This window comes from Cricetulus griseus, assembly GCF_003668045.3.
Source record: "Cricetulus griseus strain 17A/GY chromosome 1 unlocalized genomic scaffold, alternate assembly CriGri-PICRH-1.0 chr1_1, whole genome shotgun sequence".
Taxonomy (NCBI): domain Eukaryota; kingdom Metazoa; phylum Chordata; class Mammalia; order Rodentia; family Cricetidae; genus Cricetulus; species Cricetulus griseus.
The window spans coordinates 223,466,439-223,490,860 of record NW_023276807.1 but is presented as its reverse complement, the minus strand read 5'-3'; the positions used below and the strand labels follow the sequence as shown (position 1 = coordinate 223,490,860).

The following is a 24,422-nucleotide window of genomic DNA, read 5'->3' as shown; positions in this document are numbered from 1 at the left end:
AGAAAATACTGTGTGCAGATCAGGAAGACTAGATAGGATATTAGTGGTCACACAGCTCATAAACTGGTGAATCCTTAATTCATATCTGAGTACACTCTAAAAATCCATATTATTCTATCTTTATTGCTTTACATAGTCCAGAATAAACTCACAGATGACTGCCAATGTGATAGGAGATGATAAAAGATAATGGATAGCATGGGCATGGGGCTACCTAAGATTATCTAAGCCATGGAAGCTTTGAACTTTAGCTATGGGAGTTAAGACTTCAAATGCAAATTTTGCTGATAAAAACAAAACAAAACAAGAGTTACTTAATGTTGAAACAGGTCACTCCTGTACAGACTTTGGCAAGAGGTAGCATCTGGAGAGAGATGTGGAGAATAAAAGTAAGAAAGGTGAAAACAGCCAAAGGACATTGTGTCTTTGTACTCCTTCCTGCTCTAGTGTTGCTTATATCTTCCTGATCTGTAAACAGCCATTTCAGCTTCCTCCCATCACCAACCAAAGATGATGTGAGCGCATGGTTGGCAATTGGAAATACATAAATCCATTTGTCACTCACTGGAAGATGGATTGAAATAACATATGGGTTTTCCCTGTATGCTTTCTTCTAGAAAAAGTGATTGTTGGAGTAGAGGGTCAAGAACTGGTTCGTCCTAAAAAGCTTCCCCTTATACAGAAGAGGGATCTTGAACACATCCATGACTCTGATACACCGGTATGCTTTGATTTAGTAAATATGGCCTAATGGCTTTCACAGTTGTACAGTAGTGACTCTTCGCCAACCTCTGCAGATCTGTTTTTGAGAATTGGGATTTGAGGACCTTAAAGATCAGGGCAGACTACACTCTAAAGCTGTAGACAATCTTACTTCAATTTCACTGTACTTTTATATATACATGACTGTAGCAAAGAAAATGATGATCCAAGGAAGATTGTTTGAGTTCAGAAAAACATGATCAGAAAAACATGTAAATAAATGCTAGTAAGCACATACAAAATATTGACAGAGAAGCCCTTTCCCAGGACAGACTAATTTAAACACAATTGCTTAACATGACTATAAATTCTATCTGGGAAAGCATGAAAGCAAGGCAGAAGGTCATATCTAGATTCAGGGTATACTGACCAGACTGGTTCAACAGCTATGTCCTGACATCCATCAAGAATAAACATGTCTTATAAATTGAATGTAAATGTTTAACTCAGGAGGCATGAAATCTATCCAAGAACAATCTGGTGAACAAAATACACTTGAGGAAAAGGCCCTCTGCCTTTTTTCCTGGAGCCTCTCTCACAGTTCTCCAAGGCATTGTTCACCATGGGTCTCTATTTGACTGTGTTCCTACAGTGCAAAAGCTGCCTCTGCCTCCAAGCAAGAATGAATATGAAGCAGAGATAGGTTTCAGTTTTGTAGAGGACCCTCACTTGGTTTACAGCATGTGCTAGTGGGTAACTGACCCTCAACAGGTTAGCAAACAAAAAAGAGGAGTTCTCAGACTTCGAGGGTACTATATTCTATTTCTCGGTTTCAGTGAGGTGGTCTCCTGAGTCTTTGCAGACTTTTGTGATGCACCCTCAATTTTTTCTGAGCTGGTGACCTTGGAGTGCAATCCCCCGCCTTTCTTTTGCTTTTGCAGATTTTCAGTAGGAAGGCTTACTTGATTTACAGAATCTGCAGCCAGTGGGACAGCTCTCACAAGAACAAAAAGTACCTGGCCTTGGAAAGGTTTGCATTGGAGTGTTATCATTTAAAAATGTCTCAAATATTATTCTCAAAAGAATATTTACTATATAAGACAATACGCATAAGCTGAAGCAAGCATTATAATTTATTCCGTATCAAGGATTATAAAGATCTTAGATGTGTGTCATTAGAGAGGAGAGATGGCTCAGCCATTAAAGGCTGGGCTCACAACCAAAAAAATAACAGAGTTATAATTGGATACATGCATTTTACAACCTAGATTTTAACTTGGGTTCACTAGCAGGTCTTCTGCCCTGACAACAACATAGTACAGACCTCTCTTAGTACCATGACTTTTCTTCCCTTTCACATGGTGGCAGCTAGTTTTTCATACTTGTTAGACTTCTCAGTCATTAGAAAGCTGTATTTCAGCTTTTCACATAATCTCATAACTTGATGCAATGTAGAGGCATCTCTCTGCTTTCTTCCTTCTGTTGAGCTATTTTTGTCTAAGAAGGATCTTTGCAAATATTATTTTGATCTTCAACTCCTTCCTTGTCTTCTCAAACATCTATGTAGTTAAAATGTTGATACCTAGCCAAGGGGAGACCTGCTTCCTACCATCCACTCTGTGGGAGCTGTTGTCTTATGTCCTATGACAGTCAAACTTTATATCATAAGCTCTACTCTGACTGTGTAAAATTAGTCTGGGCTGGGGAGGGAATACATGGGGTGAACCTGGAGCTGAAAAGTGTCCTCCTGCAACAAAAGACATGCCCTCCAATTCCAAACCTGTATTGGTGGGGATATATTGAAAGAGGTCAGGTGACAACTTACAGAGCCCCCAGGAGAGAAAACATGGGACAATATGAATAATAAGATAAATGATGTTTTTTTCTGCAATATAAATAATCCAGTAGGATCCATGAGGTTTTACTAACATTGATTTTGGATGTTTTTCTCTGTATTGCCCAGTCACACTGAACTGGCTTCTCTCCTACTCACTAGGTCCTACAGCTGCTTATGAAGTAACACTATGAGGCTTAAATATCAATTACAATTGTTTGGTCAATGGCTCGGACATATTACTGGCTAGCTCTCTCTTATAAATTAACCCATTTCTATTAGCCTAAGTATTGCCATGAGTCCGTAGCTTACTGGTAATGCTCTGGCATGTTCCTCCTTCAGTGGCTGCATAGCGTCTCCATGACTCTGCCTTCTTTCTCTCCATAACTCTGTTTGGATTTCCCACCTGGCCATTGGTCAAAACAGCTTTATTCATCAACCAATAAAAGCAACACATTTTGTAGGTCTCTGCCCTTTAATCATGGGTTTCACAACATGATTTTATTCCAAAGAGTGAAGAATACGACAGAAGAAAGAATCACTTACAGAGAGAAAATTGTGAATAATTATGATGTCTGCCAGGTGAGCAAAGTGAGCACCACCCATAAGTAGTCATGTTAACAGTAAGAACTCTTGAGGTGACATCATGGTACTGTTTTTAGTGGTTTTCATTGGGAAAACCAGAGACTGCATTCTAGACTTAAGAAGAGCCTTCAAAAACCCAAGAGACATCCTATGAGACACCTGACGAGTGCATGACAAAAATGTCAAAGCCATAAAAAAACAGGGAAAAATCCATGAAACTTAAAGGCTTGAGAAGACCAAGGAGTTATGACAAATAATCACAACATGGCATTGTGATTATGACTATGCAAAAACAAGAAGATAACCAGCAAAATTGAGAGCAGAAAAATTACATATGGACTTTAATGATAATATAATCTTGGTTCATGAGTTGTGAAAATTATAATTATGAAATATGTTAATAATAGGATGCTTGAATGGGAGCTCAGTAGTATCTTCTCAAATGGTTTTAAAATCTGCTTTATTGGTCTTATTAACTGCTATGCCTAAAAAAGCAGTTTTGTCAAAAAAAATGAAGAATTAAAGAATGGGCAACTTGTATGAGCAACAACTATGGACCAGCATTATAATGAATTCTCACAAAGTGTAGAAAAACAAACTAACAAACAAACAAATATGATGAATCAAAACTCCAGAAAATCCCTAATAACTATGCCAGAAGAAAACAACTGTGCCAATAGTCATCAAGGGAGAAAGTTAGAATTTCATCATTCATTACTGACAGCATCTACAACTAATAAAGACAACCTGTCAGGACTAACACTTCTGTTGGCATATCTATCCAGAGCTGCCATGGATTGTGCTAGTAGCATTTCTAAATCTACGCCCCTTTTCTTCAGAGCATCTTACCAGTACATATCAAAAGCCTTACTTATTTTATCCATGTTGTTGAAAATGCAACTCTAACTGCAATGAACATCCCAAACTAAATTTCTGATAATCAGTATAGAGTAAGTAAATTAAGTTCTTTTTATGTTTTTGTATGACAACTATAAAACACCTTCTATATGAGACTATTTATAATAGGAAGTGGTAATTATTTATGAAGAAAAGAGGAGGAACACAAAGTATACATACAAAATTGGTTTTTAAACACAAAAGGGAAAGTCTTTTATAAAAACAAGTTAATATAAGTTATATAAGTGAATATGAAGTGATTTGTTCATTCCTGAATGAGGGGTGAATACACATTACCAATTTTATTTCCTTAGTAGAAATGTCTTTTTAACTAAAATATAATTGGTAAAATCATCCTTCTAATTCTGTCTCTCTTTAAGTTCATTTTTGTCAGTGTTTCTTTCCTGAAGTTACTGTGAGGATCTGTAGGTGGGTAATGGCTCCTGAACCACACTCTATCTACCCTCTTACAGTAAATAGATTTGGAAGTCACGGGGAGAATCTTGTCTTCCAGGAAACATATGAAGAAGAAGTGTTGTATGAAATAAAATTGGGAAGAAAAGCATTAATCCTTCACCTTCTGAAATCAAGGTAAAATGTTTTGTTTTGTTTCAATAGAGTCTCGTATAGCCCAAACTATCCTTAAATTCACTATGTGGATGAGGATGACCTTGAACCCCTTATCCTCCTACCTCTGCCTCCCTAGTGCTAGGATTACAGCTGTTCACTACTTGCCCAGATTAGATTATGATAAATTCTATTGTGGTGACATATCTTATACAGTTAGATGCATATAGTATCCCCATTTTTGTATGGACTTCCATTAATGTGAATTCCTCATGAATTCCTCCTGTTCATATATAAGCTTATCATATCTCAGCAGTAAAAAGACTATAGATTCTGCTCTCTGCTTACTAATTTTTTCTTCCTATGTTGATTCTTTGGAGCATCTTAACCATTTTGTCCCTCTGAGAAGAATATGAGTACATTGATACAAACTTGAGTCACTGTCCATTCTTAGTAGGAGGGAAACTATTGATTACAGAGAAGTTTCTGTGTGATTCTTTTCAATGTTGTTTCTTATTTCCCTCAATATCCATATGAAGTGTGTGCATTAAAATGAAAAAGCATGCTGGAGGACAAGATGCATTTCTTTGAACATTTGAGTCCATCTTGTCAATTCAAGACACCATCTGCTGAAACTTTAGTTGGATTTCTATTAAATCTATAAATCAGTGTGGATAGATCTGGTTGACACGTCAAATGGGTCTCTTCTTGTGACTCTGTTTATGTAATACACAAAGATATGTCACTGAGCTCCTTTATCAGATTTAGAAAGTACACTGAGCGGTGTTTGAGGATTGCTTTGTCTTCACACAAGTGGATCAGTGTACGGAAACTCTGAAGACAAATGGAATGAGTCACATTTATACACAACAGGGCTGTATCTGGAGCAGCCATTCTGTGAAATAGTCATAGTCTGATTTACACTTGGTGGTTTTAAATATTGAGCCATCCTTGCATGACTAACTTAAAACCTTATTAGCACTTTATAAATTATTTTTCAGAAGTTTTTTATAAAAAAATACTGCTTTGTTAAAATTGCCCAATTTTTCCCGAAAAATTTGTAGCATGTATAATAGTATGTGATTCAGTTTTTGAAAAGTTCCCACCAGTGTGTTTGATACTGTATGTATGTATGTATGTATGTATGTATGTATGTATGCATATGCAGGAAAGGACTTCTTGAGATTCAAAGGCATCTTTGAGGCTTCATAACCCCATATGATTGGTTTTGTATGTAATATTTTTAGAATGAATGAATGTCATTGCTTCTCCTCTCTCTTTCAGGGAATTTCTCACCTCAAATTACAGTGAGACATACTACAATGTAAAGGGAGAGATGATCACCAGACAGCCACAGATCTCGGTACCTTGTAAAACCTTGCTCTGCCTCCTCTCTGAAACTGTTATTTCCTGATAGGGCTTTGAATACCAATGCCAGATTCACAGACTGTTTCAAATGGTGATAGAATGTAAACAGAACCCTTTGTAAATGGTGGTAGAATAGAAAACAGGAGCCATTGAGCCCCACAGGGTACTGATCACTTCCTAACAAGCAGATCAAAGATTGTATTATTCTTTCTTTGCTAAGGTTTCTCTATATTCACTACGGAGGTAAGTGAAAGGAGCCTGAAGCTGGAGTCAAAATAAACACAATATATCTTGATGGGGTTGTAATTAAGTAAAAGAGATGAAGTCTAAATACATGAAACAACTTTCAAGATGTACAGTGGATTAATACTTATGTGGTCTGTGACATCTGTCCAGCCCTTCTGATTCACTAGCATTAGGGTCTCTTCTTCATTCTCTGGAGAAATATTTGCATAAATCATTATTATTATTCTAGAGGTAGACAATCTATCTTTTCCTTCATCCCCTTTGCAGAACTTTCTATCTATAGTGCTTAAATGAGAATGACTTCCTCTGCCTAAAAGTATCCTTTCAAAACTCTAGTTCCTCTATATAAATCAATTTTAAACTGCTTTAAGATATACATCACCATTCAGCCTTAAAATAGAGGACAAAAGGAACACAGAGGAGCAAGTGTGTGGTACTTGGAAGGCCATAGAAAGTGTCATCTATGGGCTGGTGAACAGAAAGAAGAGATGAGAAGAATCATTGCCTGATGAAATTACCATGAGCAATGCACCAAGCAGGAATAACAAAGAAGCCAGATGGATTGAAGGAGAGAAACAAGAGAGTAGGGCACTGGGGTGGGGTGACTGGAGAGCAAGAACTAATTTTAGAAATACCAAAAGCTTGGCTTGATTTAACAAGCAGCTGGGGAAATGACAGAACATTGTCAAGGATTTGAGGGTGGACAGAAGGAGCCATATTTATAAGAGAAAGGTCACATCTTAAACTGGTCCTCTTTGCCTGATAGACAAACTTATGAGGAAATAATTTATATATAGGTTTACCCAAAGTAGTCATTGAGTTAGAATAAAAGGTCCCTAAATCAGGTTCAAATGTCTTACTTAAATGAATCCACGAATAAATTGCAAGTGTCACTTATGAAATACTGATTTATTCTTAACAGAAATTAATTAACTATCAATATTTTTATAGTTCCAGCATTTATATCTGCCTTAATTGACTCTTCTGTTTTAGGATCACTGTTTTTACCAAGGTTCTATCATACATGAATTTGATTCTGCTGCTAGTATCAGTACTTGTAACGGTCTGAGGTAAGGCAGCATAGCTTTCTAACTCATTTCCTGTAGATTCTAATGGCATCCACTTGACTGATTTCCTTTCACCAATTTTGTAAAAAAAAAAAAAAAGTAAGCAGAAAGGGGGCACTGTGTGCCCTCCATAGTGAATGGAAACTCTAGCCTGTGGTTTACACTCAATGATAAGTGCCTAACACACAACCCTCAACAAGGTGCCTCCAGCACAGGATAGGAAGATTCAGAGGTGGTAGATTCCAGGACACCATTTAGCATGTATTCTTATGTTAGAGGTCAGGATGCTGAAAGTCCACAATTGCTTAAGAACACAGAACTTGCAAGCATTGGCCTGATTCCACAGTGCAGGTCCTCTTATTCTGAGGTCTGTGGGTTCCTCTGACACTACAATGTTTCAATCATTTTTCTTTTTACTATGCCAGACCCATTCTGGTTTAGAAAATAAAAAGTCAGAGACAAAGCTTATAATTTTTCTGTAAGTCTTGGACTTAAAGATAAAAACAAAAGATGTGAGGAGAGATGGAAGGCTGAAGAAATAAAGCTCTGTTTTCATTTGTCTTCACTGTTCTTCAGCGACTCTCAGAATTCTCATGAATAAGAACCTCTTTTATGATAAAACTACCCAACAGTCATATCTGTACATTTAGATACCTATATGTATCTAAATATAGATATTTACTTAGTACCTGATAAATATATCAAATTTCTGCAAAACCTTTGAGGCAACCATGGATGAAAGCTGCTTTTTGCCTGTGCTCAAAGCAGAAATCATGGTGACCAGCTTCTAAGGACAATGGTCAGGTTGACTTTTTCTTAGAAATGGTGACTAATTCAGTCAAAGGCCTCTTGCTGTGTCGCTCCTCAGTTACCCAACACACCCTACCCAGGAGGTTCGGATCCTGGTAGTCTCCCTTTCTGAGAAGGCTGATATTAATAAGACAGAGTGGGAGAGCTACAGATTTGAATAATGTTGTGTCTCCATTTCCACAGTGGCTTCTTCAGAGTGAATGAGCAACGGTATCTCATTGAACCGGTAAAATACTCGGATGAAGGAGAGCATATGCTGTTCAAATACAATGTTAAGGCACCATATGCTACTAATTATTCCTGTGCGGGGCTCAATTTTACCAAGAAGTTTTCTCTGTTGGATGCTAAGAATATAAAAGAGCACAAAGTGGAAGTGAGTATTCGAAATCCTCTTTACTTTAAGAAACAAAACAACCCCCCACCCCCAAAGCATAAAACAGTCCTGATTTCCTTTATGATCTCCCAAGAAAAACTCTATGCACCCAGCTATAAAATGCAGGTCATATTCTGAATTGGAAATTCATGGTCCAAAGACTGAACTTAAACTTCTTTATGTCTATGTAGAGAGTATTTATTCCCTTCAGGAGATCTTAGTTTGTTCCATCAAGGGAAAAGCTTCCCACCCTCCATATAGAAGGACAGCATTAAGGCTGTAAGCAACTGGAAAAGGGATGTTCTCAGAATCCTATCCTGTTTTTCCTTACCACTTTGGGAAAAGTTGTTGGCGACAAACAACCCACCTCTTACATCAGGCTCAATGTTATGATAAAAAATAGCCAAGGATGATAAGAGATTCGGTTTCTGGGAGGATGGCTCCAAGAGCCTCAGTGTTTTTAGGCTTCCTCACAATCAGATGTTGTCTTCTTGATGTTAGCTGGAAGGCTGCAGGCTTATTTTAGTTTTCACGTTCCTGGTCTAGACAGCAGGTATATAAATATATACCTCACAGGTATTTCTTTGTTAAGTACCTGGATGGATAAACAATTACATAGTTCAACAAAGAATGATTTAGTCAAATCTTTGAAGAGTGGCCCTGGACACTGTTCAGAAGATAGGGAGAACTTCCTGTCTGCCTATAGCCATGGCAAGGAAAATCGCAACCACAAGAAGACAAATCCCAGACCTGTGCTATGCAAAGATGCTCCACAACAGGCATGCCAGCACCTAGTTTTCAGTTGCTGATACGCTAAGCAAAATTTTCAACATAAAAACAGTTGGGAGGGGCTGGAGAGATGGCGCAGAGGTTAAAGAGCACCGACTGCTCTTCCAGAGGTCATGAGTTCAATTCCCAGCAACCACATGGTGGCTCACAACCATCCGTTATGAGATCTGGTGCCCTCTTCTGGTGTGCAGATATACATGGAAGCAGAATGTTGTATACATAATAAATAAATAAAATCTTAAAAAAAACTTACCATTTAAAAAAAAAACAGTTGGGAGATCTGGTAAACAACTAGGGCATGAGTAAAAAATTCCCAGCAAAGCCATTTCAATATCCCTAGATACAGTGGACTTCATGAGGCAGCCAACCAATGCAGTAAAAAGTGGTTCAGTTGTCCAAGAACTGCCAATAAGCCAATGATACTTCAATGATGCTATGTAATAGAGGTATAGATAGTCATTGAAATATGAAACATGAAAATGCACTTGCCCAATACAGCTAAAAACTTAGAAGAAATTCCTGGTATTGTGTTTCCTATAAAAGAAAGGCCTATAATTAGCCATATTTATAAGTATCCTTGGAATTGAGAATAACACTCAATAAGAAAAAGGGTGGGGATATTGGGGAGAAGTATGAGAAATATGCACATTCTTAGCAGTTATTTCTCAGTTGTACATACATGTATGTATAAATATGCATGTGTGTGTGTGTAAATACACAAATATATGGGCTAGTAGCACATGAGTTTAGGCACAAGCTGTTTGGTTTGTAAATAAACAAAAGGAAACCCAAAATATAAAAATACTTAATTTGTAATAATTTATAACTCTTATTTTGAGATGGAAGACTAAACAAAAATACAAAACAGTCAAATATGGAATGTTACTCAAGGATTATTAAAATCTAGTGTGTAGGTCCAGGTGTTGTAATAAGACAAGTTCATTGACATATTAGATACATTCATTTGCTTCACCTGCAAATATAATAGCATTAAGAGTTCTCATCATGAAAATGTTGGGGTTTTTTCCTATTAAATTGGTAATATGTTTCATTGAACTTTCTGTCCATCTTTAGGGAGTCCATAAAGAAAAATTCATTGAACTGTTCATTGTTGCTGATGATTATGTGGTGAGTTCTCAGATGGACATTAGACCCTTTATTTCTCTGTAAAACTACAGTTGCAGTTCTCATTTAGAGAGAAAGAAATTCCACTAAGCTCCATTCTGGATTCACACATCACCTTTCAGCTCCTCAAAACTTATGTATTATAAGAAACTCTTGAGTCTCTTCACTATCTTACAGATTAATCTAATATAGAACCTCCCTTCCTACTTCAAATAATAGACATTTTGAGCAATTTATGAAATATTGAAAACAGGTCAATAATCTAAATTCAACCTCAACAGAAGGCACTGAAAACTTTCAAATGCTAAAATTTAAGGAGAAAAATCTTCATCAGAATGCGAAGTAAAATTCATAGGTTGTGTACCTGTGTTTAGAACATACAGGAAGACAGGATGCAGGGCTTAACCATTCTAACGAAGGAAGGGATAATTTTTCCTCTAGCCATGATGTCAAACCTATCACCAAAGATCTCCACAGTTACGTCTACTTGGCATTTTGAGCTTTGTCTTGGAGAGAAAGAATGGCTAGCTTCCTGTCCCTCTGTGGTACATGGCTCAATGTGGGGTCTGTTTTATCTGTGCGATTTTGTGATTTGTTGCCTTTAAGTACTCATAGGTCAGGGGGAGTAAATTGGCTGATGCTTGCAATGTAATGACTCTTGTATAACTTTAGTAGTTGTTGCTTGGGAGTAAAAATGATCTCTAAAGAATACTAGGCAGTTGCTTTTGCAAAAAATAATCAACATATGTAATGTAATATAATTGGAAAAGGAGATGACCAAATTTAAAAGAGAAGACCTTAAAGTAGGGCTAAGTCAAAGCACATCTTCAGGAACCATTATGTCTAGTTATTTTATTATAAAAACTATAACATTATGTCTTCATAATTTGTTCAGTTTTTAGCTCACTGAAAAGATAATTGTTTTCCATTGCTGTAGAGGCTCTCTTTCTTCCTTTCTTTCTCCCTTTCTTTCTTTCTTTCTTTCTTTCTTTCTTTCTTTCTTTCTTTCTTTCTTTCAATATCTCATAGTAAGTGAAGTGTTTTGCTGGGCTTTTTCTCAGTATTGATAAATAACAAGTGATACATTTGTGTTTCTAGTACCACAGGAATAGTAAACCTCAAACCAAGCTAAGGAAACGAATTTGGGGAATGGTTAATTTTGTCAACATGGTAAGTTTTGCTATAATTCAAAGCAATCTGAAAACATAAATGCAATGCACTTTTTAGGGCAGGCACATGAAAGGGCTGTAGCAATCAATTTGACATTGAGTTAGCATAAACCACAGATCCACCAGGCCAACTAGTTAGTAAAAACTTACTTCAAAAACAGCAACAAACCATAGCACTGAAGTTTTGTGTTACCAAATAAATTACACTTTATATCTAAATAAATTCTGAATCCTGCTCACTTATGGGGACTGGTGTGATGCCTCAGTGGATAGAGTTAGGTGTTTGATGCACACCATGAAGGTGGAACCCAAGTTCAACCTTGGATTGAATCTTCAGGAATGAAGAAGGAAATGATAGATCCACTAATTTGTCCTCGAACTCCAAACATGTACTTGCCACCACACACACACACACACACACACACCACACACACACACACACACACACACACACAGAGAGAGAGAGAGAGAGAGAGAGAGAGAGAGAGAGAGAGAGAGAGAGAGGAATGCACACACATGCACACACTCATATGCATGCAGTGCATACACAATAATACAATAATTTTAAAAAATTTTTATGGCCACACAAAAATTATGAAGCAGGGTATCAGCAATTTAGGAACCAAGCATGTAAATGTTAGGCCACACTATTTTCAACTAAGCACTCTGTGTCTGCATATAACAAAAATGTCATGCTGTGATTTATTGTCTACGGCTTGTCATTGGAACCAGGACAACTTCACTATAATCTATTACGATTATTAGTGAATCTAAATATTAATGAATGGGAACCATTACTAAAACAAATTGTGGGTTGTTCTCTTCTTCCTTGCTGAATCACTGGAACACATCCTAGGTCAATTAGTCTGGTAAGAAGATCCTGGAAGGAGTAGCCCATCCAGATTAGTGGTTTTTCATGCAGTAGTTTTTCTATTTGCATTTTTGGAACTAATTTAAACTTTATCTGTATACCTCCTATGTGTAAAAATAAATACTCATTTGTTTTACATAAATAATTAAGTTGTAATTCTAGGTCATATGGAATGTGCCTATTATTTTAGCTCTTTACCACAGCATTAGACCCTTTCTTTGTTTCATTCTGTCAGTACTTTGTATTTCAATTTGAATAATTCCTGTCAAGCCAGCAGGACTCTTCCCCTGATTATGTACATCCTTTGATTGTGCTCTCAAAAGGCTGTGGGATTTTTCCTTTTATTTTCATTCATGTTTACCATTTCTATCTCTATGCTGAAATTAAGGTATTTTCAAACATTTTTTTTACCATGTTAGTTACTTTATTGAAATTTGTGGAAATTTAACGAGTATTCCATATGATACTTTGCATTATAGTTCAGTCTATCAATTTATAAAACAAGAATTGTGCTACTTAAAATGTGCATAACAAGTTAAAATTGTTTTTAATACAAGGGAGTACAGGTAATAATGAAACTTCTAACAATTTGACTTTGAAAAAATTTTCCTCTCTGAACAGATTTATAAAACCTTGAACATTCATGTGGCATTGGCTGGCCTTGAAATATGGTCTTCTGGAGACAAGGTAGAAATATCATCAAATCTAGAAACTGCCTTATTGCGTTTTTCAACTTGGCAAGAAACGGTTCTTAAAAAAAGGAAGGATTTTGACCATGTGATTTTACTGAGGTATGTGGTTATTCTATTTTTATTCACATATTAGGATGACTATTCTTATTGGAAAAGAAAACAGGGCTCAGGAGATGCGTTCATGGGTAAGAGTACTTACAATGAATTTGAACCCAAGCACCTATGTAAAAAGTTAGGTGTGGCCATGACCTCAGTGCTGTGAATAATGTAGAGACAAGAGAATCATGGGGGCTTGCTGTCCATCAACCCTAACTCCAGACTCAGTGGGAGACTATGTCTTAAGGGAATAAGGCTTTTGCATGACAGATCTGGGCACCTGATATTCTCTTCTGGTTCTCATGCCTGTACATGGGCATATAGGTGTGTACACACAAGTGCAAATAAGCCACACACACTCAAAGACACAAAAGAAAAAGAAAATATCAAGTAGAAAAACAACACAGTCACATTTAAAATTATTTATTGGGGGGATTTTTTATTATATAGGAAACTGTTATTTATTAGTATAGAAAAATTCCCAACTAAAATTTTTAATAACTTTTTGCTAATACTAGTTAAGACTGTAAAGAAAAAAAACCTCTGTACAGTTATGAGTATAGAAAAATTCCCAACTAAAATCTTTAATAATATTTTGCTAATGCTAGTTAAGACTGTAAAGAAAATAATATATTGTTTGCAGAGTTGAAATTGTGCCAAAGCAAGTTAAAGTTGGGGATCCATGGCTGTTTCCTGTACCATCCACTAAAACCTGATTTCTGAACAATCCTATCTAATAAGTTTATCCTGCAATAGCTTCAATATTTCTACATAAAAATTTGAGAGGATCTACTTAATTATTAATTCCTCTATTCAATATATCTAGCATTATACTTAACCCAGAGGAAAGTGATAAATACAGGAATAAAATTCATAGACTCTGTGATAATAAGCACCTTTGTTATCTTAAGTGCTATCACACTGTGGGCCTGCAACATGAAAGCAGTGGCTTTCAGCACTGTGGTCTGATGATACTAGGAGTCACGTGTTAGAGAAGCACTTACTCTGCCTACCTGTTTCTCTGCCTTTAATGCCAATTTCTCCAGAGTTCTGCAAATCTAGAATGTGGAGCCTCCTTCCAGGGTTAACTAGAGCTGAGCTTTCAGGCTGCGTTCAGAAGCAAGTAGTTTTTAAAGCCTGTTGTGAGAGGTAGAGGCTAGTCCTTTAGAAGATTGATAAGAGTGAGCCAGACTGTCAGTTTTCATCTGATTGTCCACAGAATTTCTCTGAAGGAGTGTAACTCTTCCTATCTTAGGCTTAGACATTCATATACTGTCATGACCAAAAATGATAGGGGATAAATAATAGTAAAATATCACCATAGACTTCATGGTGGGCAAGATAGAGTCCCCTATTCAGATATTAATGTTTAAAGATGTATTTATTATTTATGGTTTGTGTGTGTGTGTGTGTGTGTGTGTGTGTGTGTGAGTGAGTGCATTTGTGGAGGTCACAGGACAACTTGCAAGAGAAAGATCTCTCCTCCCACTCAGTAGATCCTGGGGATTGAACTCAGGTTTTCAGGCTTGGCAGCTAGTGCTTCTTCCCACTGACTTGTCTCACAAAACCATTTGTGAATTTTAGGACACCTAGCATTAGCTAAATAAGCATAATGAAGAAAAGTATTTTATTTTAATGAAACAATTTTTTCTTATTTCACGGGCAACTTTTCAGATCAATAAGTTGTTTGAAACAGGGGCTTAAAGTGGGTGGCTGCTCACTGTCCACCTGGGCTATGTATCTGGGACTTCTTATGCACTGAGTTATTGAATATCTTCCATCTATAGTTTCAAAGGTTTAGAAGGAAAGACAATGCAGATGATGTTATAATTGTGCTTTGTTTAAGTTCAGATGACTTTGAGCGAAGTGAGCATCTGGCCTGTCCTTCTCTAGTTCTTCCCATTTGTCATGTTCTTCCAAGATCTCTGAAGACTGGCAAGCCCAGAATACTAAACTCTAAAAAGCACAGCCAAACATTGACACATTGGACACAGGGATAGAAACAGAATGAATCTTCTTAATTAAAACAAGAGGCTGAAAAGGGTCCCTTCAGCTCACCTCTGTTCTTGTATTTGAATTTCCTGGTATTCTAAGTATTGTCTTCCAGATGGTGATAGCTCTGTTTACAAAGGCCCAAATCTAAGCACTGCTCTCAAGTCAAGTGAAAATTAGATCCCTAGAGTGTAGACATTTATCCTTTTAGGGATTATGAGAATATTCTTATTTTTACACAAGGTCCATTTAAATGTTTAATTAGAACCATTGCTGCTCTTCTAAGTGTCTATAATTGATAAAGGATTTTAAGTGCTATCAACCATAATCAAATCATCATGATTCTGAGTGTATCCACTGTAATATATCCCCCCCAATACTTTAAAGTTCAATTGATTAGCTTACTGTAGTTTTTGTTTGTGGGTTTTTGTCATTTAAATTGTTTTATCCAGAGTCGAGTACAAGGTAGACAAGAATCAAGAAACATGAGATTCTTCCTCTTCCATTTTATTTTTCTTAGAAAACATTATCTATTTTTTTCCAATTTTACCCTAAGACACATTTTGCTTTTTGGGGGCCTCTAGCTTTAACTGAACCCAGTATCAACTCAGATCATCCATGGTGTCCATTAACTTTAGAGAGGAGAAAATTGTTTCAAGACAAGGAATGACCACTATGGCGATTCACTGCAGTTTGAACTTGGTGTCAATGAGACTCTTCAGTTAGATTAAGAATAAGCATTCTTGTATCTTGTTTATAGTGGGAAGTGGCTCTACACACCTATGCAAGGAATTGCTTACCCAGGGGGGATGTGTCAGACCCTTCGTTCATGCAGCATTGTTAAGGTGGGTCTAACATATTCCTAACATTGTAACATTTATTCAAAAATATTAATTTTCTACAACTCTCTGAAACACATTGAAAAACCATTGTGTGATTTGTATTTGACCTATATTTCCCAAGGTATGTCATAAAAGGAGCTATATTCCCTTTAGTAAATGAAAATAACAAATGTGTCTTATAAAAACCTAGAGGTGAACCAAGAAGGTAAAACACAGGTATGAAATCATCACAGCATATTCCATAACTAAAACTCTTCTGTGTATTAAATATAACTATCTATAAGGATGAGTAAGGTCTGTGAAACTTTGGTTGATTTAATCATTATTATTGTTTTTGAACTGAAATAAACAAGTACAAAAGCCATTTAATTTGCCATATGAAGACAGTCTTGAAAATCATGTTCAGCAAGTAGAGGACCTACGAGCTACTGTCTCTCCTTGTTTGTATGATGTTTCTCCAAGGCTCGAAGATTCCAATAAATGCTGTCCATATAACTCTGTTGGAGACAGTTGAAAACATGAAGGCTTGTTTTTATTTCCTTGCTATTTATTTCCCCAGCTTAGTCTTGTTGAGAACCAAGCTTAAAATAACTACTATTTATTCAAATAACCTCACCCACTGGTTGTTTTATAATCACTTTTAAGACTATAGATTTGCCTTTAGTATCTATATGACATGAGTTCTGCCTACAAAGTCAATTTACCCCAAATGAAGCTATTATTGCTTCAATTACCATATTTTAGCCAAACCAAGAAACATTTGAAGCTTAATATGAGCAAAATTAAATGAACATATTAGAGGTGATCTGTTAGCTTTATCATAACTGGATGGCCTATCCCTCTTTGGATTTTTTTTATAGATATTTCGGTTAAAGCATGAACAAGGCCTATGAGGCAAGGTAATATGGGTTTTACATTTCTGACTCCCAGAGTTTTCTCATGACAGAAACTCCCTCCACAAGATATTATAGCATTGCTGCTCAATATAACAGGACAGATCAAAAACAAGAACAAACCTCTCATTGAGGCCCTGGAATATCAATACAGAGAAGTTACCAACCTCATTCATAAAACTATGTGGGACAGCCGGGTGTTGGTGGCACACACTTTTCATCCCAGCACTTTGGAGGCAGAGGCAGGCAGATTTTGTGAGTTTGAGACCAGCCTGGTCTACAAGAGCTAGTTCCAGGACAGCCTCCAAAGCCACAGGGAAACCCTGTCTCTAAAAACAAAAAAACAAAAAAACAAAAAAACAAAAAGAACCAACCAACCAGCCAAAAAACAAACAAAAGAACTGTGTGGGACATTTGTCTGAAGTCCTCATGGGCTTCAGTAACTGTATACCAGAAAGTGAGTAGGTTGTAATTCACAGAAATGTATGTCTTACAATTCTGAAAGTTGAGAAGCTTATACATTTGTAACTGGAAAGGGTCCACTTAAGGGCTTAAGGTTGACCCACACATCATTGGGTCTCCCATGGCAGAGGAGAGAGAGAAGTTTCTCCAAGGCCTATGTGGTTAACTTGTTCCCTTGGCCTAAACATTGCAGTCCTGAGAGCTTAAGACTTCAAAACATACATTTTGGAAGGACACAGCAGACAGGCATAGTAACATTAGTTGATGGATTTTAATTATTTGTAAAAAAAAAAATGTGTCTCTGCCAATACAAGAAATGGGAGCATGTTGTACACCAAAACGTTAGAGGTAGAAATACATAAAAAGTTGTTTTCCCAATTTCATTATAAATTATATTTATGGACTGAAGTATAGATGAGGTATAATGAAGTTTATCCCTTCCTAAATCTACACTAAGATTTAGCCTTTCAACCATTAATTTAAAATGATACCTATGTATTACTTTGGAGTCTCTTATAAACATCTCTTATGGCTGTTTTTTTTTAAATCAGGATCTTCTACCAGATGTGAATATAATCGGGAACAGAATCGCACATCAATTGGGGCATAGCCTGGGCATGCAACATGATGAGTTTCCATGCACCTGCCCTGTGGGAAAATGTGTGATGGGTGGTAGTGGAAGGTGAGGATCTGATAATGTACATAACAAATTTATTTTATATATATATTTGAAAAAATTCATATAATATAGTCTGATCACACTTTCCCTTCTCAGAACTCCTCCCACTTCCTCCCCATGAACCCAACTCTACCCCCTCTCTTTCTCTCTTTGGAAGATAAACAGGCAAAAAAAAAACCAGAATAAAACAGACAAGAAAAACAAAGTAAAAATACAAGAAACACACACACACACACACACACACACACACACACACACACACACACACACACAAAAACAAAATCCCCAAACCCATAAGAAACACAAAATTGGAAACCATAATAAACAAGCAAAAGACCAGCAAACCAAGAAATGCTTAAGCAAAGCCATATGAGACAAGAGTCTACAAAGCTGCAATTTAGTTTGTTTTCTGTTGGCCATTTACTACTGGGCATAGGACATACCCTTAACTGTGTGGTTAATGTACCCAGTGAGACTCCCTTGGAGAAAACCCATTTTTCTTTGTAAGTAGATGTCAATTAGAGATTGATCCACAATATATAGTGAGTAACTTACCTTGTAGGCAGGCCTTGGTCCTGTGCATCTTTGGACTCCTTTGAAGCAATGAGAAAATTTTCTGTTAGTTCCAAGGGTCTCTTATGGATGTTGATTGATTAAATGATACAATGTTGGGGTTGGAGAGATGGCTCAGTGGCTCAGAGCACTTACTGATCTTGCACAAGACCCACCATGTTCAGTGGCATCCACATTGGGAAGTACACAACCACCTGTAACTCCAACCTCCGGGAATCTTATTCCCTCTTCTGGCCTCAGTGAGTACCTGTACACAACCCACACATCAGCACACACAAATACACATAATTTCAAAACAAATAAATATTTTTAAAATGATGGAAAATAGCTAAAGCTTGAAATGCAGTGGCTGCCCCAGAGAAGAGCTCAGTAACTGATATCAAACTAATAGTATTCTTCCTCATGCCAACCCCATTTAATGGACTCGATCTCTAAAAGTCATTCAGTATTCAATCATTGAGGGGAATTAAATCAAACGCAGAAAGAAGGAGTGAAGTGTTAGTTTAAAGAGGAGTTTTTAAAACTCATAAGGAGATGCTAATATTTTAAGTTTATTTCCACAAGTATAGTAGACAACTGTTCCCTACAAGGCATTGTGTTAACTCACGGTTACTTTTAAAGAACTGAACGTGATACCCTCCTTGACTTTGTTGAGAGGTTTGTGATCTTTCAGAAATGATAAACCAGGTTTATGTTATTATGTGCTTATATTACAAGGGGGCACATTAGGGCCTGGAGAAATGGCTCAGTTATTAAGACACTTATTGGTATTACAGAGGGTTGGGGCGTTAATTGCCAGCATCTACATGAAGACTTTCAACCATCTGTAGTTGGTTGTTTTTACTCTTTGCTGTTTGGGGGCCCACCACAAAGCTCCCAGATAATTCACACAGAAGCTTATTCTTTTTTATGAATGCCCAGCCTTATGTCAGCTTGTTTATAGGCAGCTTTTCTCAACTTAAATTATTCTATCTTTTGCCTCTGTGCTTTTGCCTTTCTCTATTTTTTATCTCTTTATTTTTTTCTCCATGCTTGCTGTGTAGCTGGGTGGCTGACAACTCAAGTATTCCTCACTCCTCTTTCCCTTGCTCCTCAATCTTTCTTCCCATACGTCTCTTCCTATTTGTTCTCTCTGCCTGCCAACGCTGCCTGTCCTATCTCCTGTCTTGCTTTTGGATGTTTAGCTCTTCGTTAGGCCAATCAGCTGTTTTAGACAGGCAAAGTAACACATCTTCACAGAGTTAAACAAACACAACAAGAAGGAATGCAACACATCTTTGTATCACTAAGCAAATGTTCCACAGCAAAAACAAATGTAACACATCTTAAAATAATATTCCATAATAACCATCTGTAGCTCTAGTTCCTGGGGATCCGACACCCCCTCCTAGCCTCTGCAGACACTGCCCACATGGTCATAGATATACATACAGACAAGCAAAACACCCATAGCATAAAATAAAAACACTATTTTTTAAACAAGAGGGACACATTAGAGGGTAATTAGGAACAGAAAGTACAGACAACCAACTATGTTGGTTTCAGAACGGATTTGTAAGAAGACACATAACCTGAGTTTTTCACTGAAATGGTATTTGTTGTGTTTCTGAAGCACAACTAATAAGTAATAAGGAGCCAAGCCACCACTCTGCTCTCACATTTAGCATTTGTGTTTCTTTTCCAATTCCTCATTAAACTTTTACAGCTTCCTTCTTGTGATAAACCTTTATTTTTTTTTACCTCATCTCATCTTTAGCATCCCCGCAATAAAATTCAGTAAATGCAGCCAGACCCAATACCAGCAATATTTGAAGGATCAGAAACCAGCATGCATACTAAACAATCCACTTCCTGCTGATTTTAATGAGTTTCCGTTTTGTGGGAACAAGAAGGTAGATGAAGGAGAAGAGTGCGACTGTGGAACAGTTCAGGTATTTGCAAATGATGTCATCTTTAACAAGGTTGGTGCTCAGCTGGAATTTCAGCAGATGATCATGGTCTCAGTGAAGTATTAGGAAGCTGTTTTTATTGTCCATTTGGAGCTCAGCTGTAGAGACAGCCTCCTTTCAAGCCTTTTTAGGACATCTCAAGTCCCATGTGATGACCTTGCTGTAGATCAGCAGGATTCCATTTGCCTAGTTTTTATGTTAACCTGTTAACCTTCCTGTGTTGTGAGAAGTACCTTTATGTTAGATCCCTCAGGTACACACAGTGGGTGGTGGACATTCTATAAAGCATGTCTAGTCAGTCCAGTTTTACTTAGAGCCTTGGGAAGCTTGTCTATATCATAGCCGGGCAGTTGTAATTATAGAAAAACTGCTTTTAACATAGGGACAAAAGGCCTCCAAATTTTTCATATGCTTATTGAGGTTTAGACCATTTAGAAAAAGCCTTGGAGGAAAATTTCAAGTAATTCTTAGACTGCTTTTAGAAACTATTTCTTTTATAAGCTCATCAAATAAACATGTGTCCTCCATTATTTTGCCTCAGATGAACAAGGGTGTGTAAACCTCAGGGGATGTGTTAAAAAAAACAAAGCAAGGAGTTCTCCAGTGTAGCTTCAGTTTATGTTCCTACCAACATGCTGAGGCTGCACTCTGAAGACTTTTTCTGTGTTAGCTCTAGACACTGCACAGTTCAAAGTGCTGTAATAGGACAGCAACAAAGAGAAACTGTAACAAGGGTGGGGCTGACCTACCCAGAGAATTTGAGTACTGATCTTCAATATCTTGGATGAAATGAGTAAATCTTCTGGCTTTGGACATGGATCCATTTGACCCATGCATGTTTTGGAACATTCCACAGCTCCTTTCTAGTGTATGTAGGCCTTAACTGATTGGATATAGATAGATCACGGCCTCTGAAGTTTTAATTTTGTCCAAGAAGTCAGGACACCTATATTGTTATGATATAATAATAGAGAGAGAGAGAGAGAGAGAGAGAGAGAGAGAGAGAGAGAAAGAGAGAGAGAGATGAGATTCAGGTTGCATCTCAAGCCAGAGATTCCAAGATCAGATCTTTAGACATTGGATTATCTCATATTAGACTTTAGCATCAGGGGTTGGGAGTCAGACAACAGGGACTAGAAGGTCATTGTATTTGGACTCCTCCCACCAATGAGAGTTCATAAACTTGTATGTACTAAAAGAGCATGAGAGAAGGCAACAAAATAGAAGTCCTCAATATAAGCTTCACCAGTAATGTGATTCATATACCAAAGCCAAGGATCCTGCATTTCTTTGGAGTTCTTGAAGGAATGCAAGTAATTAATCATCACATAGTAGGCAACACAGGAACCAATTTGTGATATTTATTTACATTTTTACATTTTCATTTTGCCAGGAATGCACCAGTCCTTGCTGTGATGCACGCAAATGTGTCCTGAAGCCAGGCTACACTTGTGTGGAAGGAGAATGCTGCGAATCATGTCAGGTGAGACCCTTGGCTCCCGAGGATTTCTGTGGTCTTAGTTTAGGTGTGTAGAATAACAAAGCACCATCTGGCTATGGCTGGCCCTGCATTGCTATTTCCAGAATGGAGTGTCCTTTGTTAACAGTCAGGAGTATTTATTCTGAAATGTTCTGGTGTCTGAACAGATGGTACTCTGGTTTGGGTAATAGAGAAGATGGTAAGCATCACATCCTGTCTTTAGGAGTGACATCCCATGGCCAACTCTATTCTTATGAATGTGTAGATCAGTACCAAGCTATTTAACCTCAAGTGGGAGGGAAATTGATATCCCAACAACAGTATCTAAAGGAGAACAGAGTATACATAGATACTAGGTACTAGATGTCTAGAGATAGGAGCTTGAAAAAAATGGCCAGAAATTCAGATAGCTCTAAGGAATTTATTTACACTTATTTGACTCCAGTGAATTGCAAACTCACAAATGAAAGAATCATTTTATGTATCTTAAACTCTTCCTAGGAACCCCACACATTTAAGAGAATACCTTTGTGCGCTCCCCTGAACAATGAAAGGCAGGATATTGTTACAGTCTATATGGTGAGATCTTTATCTGTTGATGACAGAGATTCTGTGTAATGTAGTAGATGGGCAGTGATTCATTGGAGTGCTATATCAGAGCAAGGAATAAAGAAAATATAAGATAAATGAAAACATCTGCCCATTTTACAACTTTTGTCCATGTCAACTCCACCTAAGGATTTTATAACACCAAATTTCAAACCCACAATCTTGGATTGGAGAATGGCCTCAGAAGTTAAAAGCACCTGATGCTCTTGCAGAGAACCCAGGTTAGATTCCCAGCACTCACACAGCAGATTAACTTCAGCTCCAGGGAACTGGTGCTCTCTTCTGGCCTCTGTGGGCACCAGATATGAATGCATGAAGGAAAAACAATCACACACATAAAATAAATAAAGCTTTTAAAAATACCTCACCCTCTTCCCATTCTTAGTCACATAAAAGCCATAGTATCTAGAAATGCTAATAATCTTTAGCATTGAAAAGAAGAAAGTTGTGAGCCTGCCTCTCACAGACAAATTATGTCAAATTTCTGCCTATACACTCAATTTCACCAACTCACACATCAAAGATTCCAATATCTGCTTCTCTTCAACAGATTAAGAAAGAAGGGGCCATATGCAGACTAGCAAAAAATGAATGTGATTTTCCTGAAGTGTGTACTGGCCACTCCCCTGAGTGTCCTAAGGACCAGTTCCAGACCAACGGGTTTCCTTGCAAGAATGGGAAAGGCTACTGTTTTATGGGGCAGTGTCCCATTCTGGATGATCAGTGTTCAGAGTTGTTCAGTAATGGTGAGAGACCTTCGCATCGGGTGTATGGTGAAGACAACAATCAATATTTCTGTTACTGTCTAAGAATTTGGGACATAATTGAAGATAACATAATTTTGATACACTTTCAAGGTCTCATCTAGCATCACTTTGACTGTAACCTCTGTTGCTGATTTTTCTTCCCATGTAATTGATTAGCTCTATTTAAAAGCTAGTATGCATCTGTTCCTCTTACATACCTCTATTCCTACTTAAAAACCTTTCCTGACTCAATAGACTTTCTCAATGACTTATTGTCCCCTTTTTACTGCACCATTCTGTGATATGATTCGGCAAGCTTAACTGTATTAGGAAATGAAGTGCTTTATGTTTCTCAGTATTCATGTTTTTTATCATGTAATTCTGAACCCTAGGTGCACAGGAGAGTCACAGTCTTTGCTACAAGATGAATAAAAAAGGAAACAGATTTGGATACTGCAAAAAAAAGGGAAACACATTTGCTCCCTGTGAAGAGATGTAAGTGCCCAATGGAAATAGGTCACTAGGAAAGTATATTGAGAACTCATAAAGGCCTCTGTTCTGATAGCTTTTGATCTGACTGTGCTGAGAATCAGCAGGAGAGTGGAGAACACAGACCCCAGCTTCGTTGGTTGAATTTGCTCTGCGTGTTTATTAGCCGGGGTCTTGGAATAAAAAGAACAAAGAAGGGTGAGATGGGTGGAAAGAAGGGGAGGAAAAGAATGTTATCAAACAAGGGCAAAAATGGGAGTGGAAAATATGTTTTAAAGGGGGGATAATGAAAGATTGAAAGAAAGCAGTCAGAAGTGAGGCTGCTCTGCATGAGTTAAGATCCCTTCCAGGTCTGTAAGCTGCTGTTCTGCATGGCCTTTCATGTGTGACACAATAGGAGTTAAACTATCAGAGACAATCACAAAATTCTCCAGTCAAGCTCACCTTCCTTTCCATACACAGCATGTGAAAACAGAGTGTCCTTCACTCCACTCTCAATTACTTACTTTCAGTGACT

General features: G+C 37.3%; 1 protein-coding gene across 1 annotated transcript in view; it reads left to right on the top strand.

Annotated features, from left to right (window-relative positions):
• Adam7 (ADAM metallopeptidase domain 7) overlaps window positions 1–24,422 on the top strand; it is a 34,996-nt gene that overhangs the window by 750 nt on the left and 9,824 nt on the right. Inside the window, exons 2-15 of the mRNA XM_027390033.1 lie at window positions 618–721; window positions 4,533–4,609; window positions 5,870–5,948; window positions 7,193–7,269; window positions 8,260–8,449; window positions 10,313–10,366; window positions 11,462–11,533; window positions 13,025–13,194; window positions 15,944–16,028; window positions 17,932–18,062; window positions 20,389–20,563; window positions 21,975–22,064; window positions 23,221–23,416; window positions 23,809–23,911. Of these exons, the coding sequence (XP_027245834.1) occupies window positions 618–721; window positions 4,533–4,609; window positions 5,870–5,948; window positions 7,193–7,269; window positions 8,260–8,449; window positions 10,313–10,366; window positions 11,462–11,533; window positions 13,025–13,194; window positions 15,944–16,028; window positions 17,932–18,062; window positions 20,389–20,563; window positions 21,975–22,064; window positions 23,221–23,416; window positions 23,809–23,911 (1,603 nt within the window). The remainder of the gene's footprint in view (window positions 1–617; window positions 722–4,532; window positions 4,610–5,869; window positions 5,949–7,192; window positions 7,270–8,259; window positions 8,450–10,312; window positions 10,367–11,461; window positions 11,534–13,024; window positions 13,195–15,943; window positions 16,029–17,931; window positions 18,063–20,388; window positions 20,564–21,974; window positions 22,065–23,220; window positions 23,417–23,808; window positions 23,912–24,422) is intronic.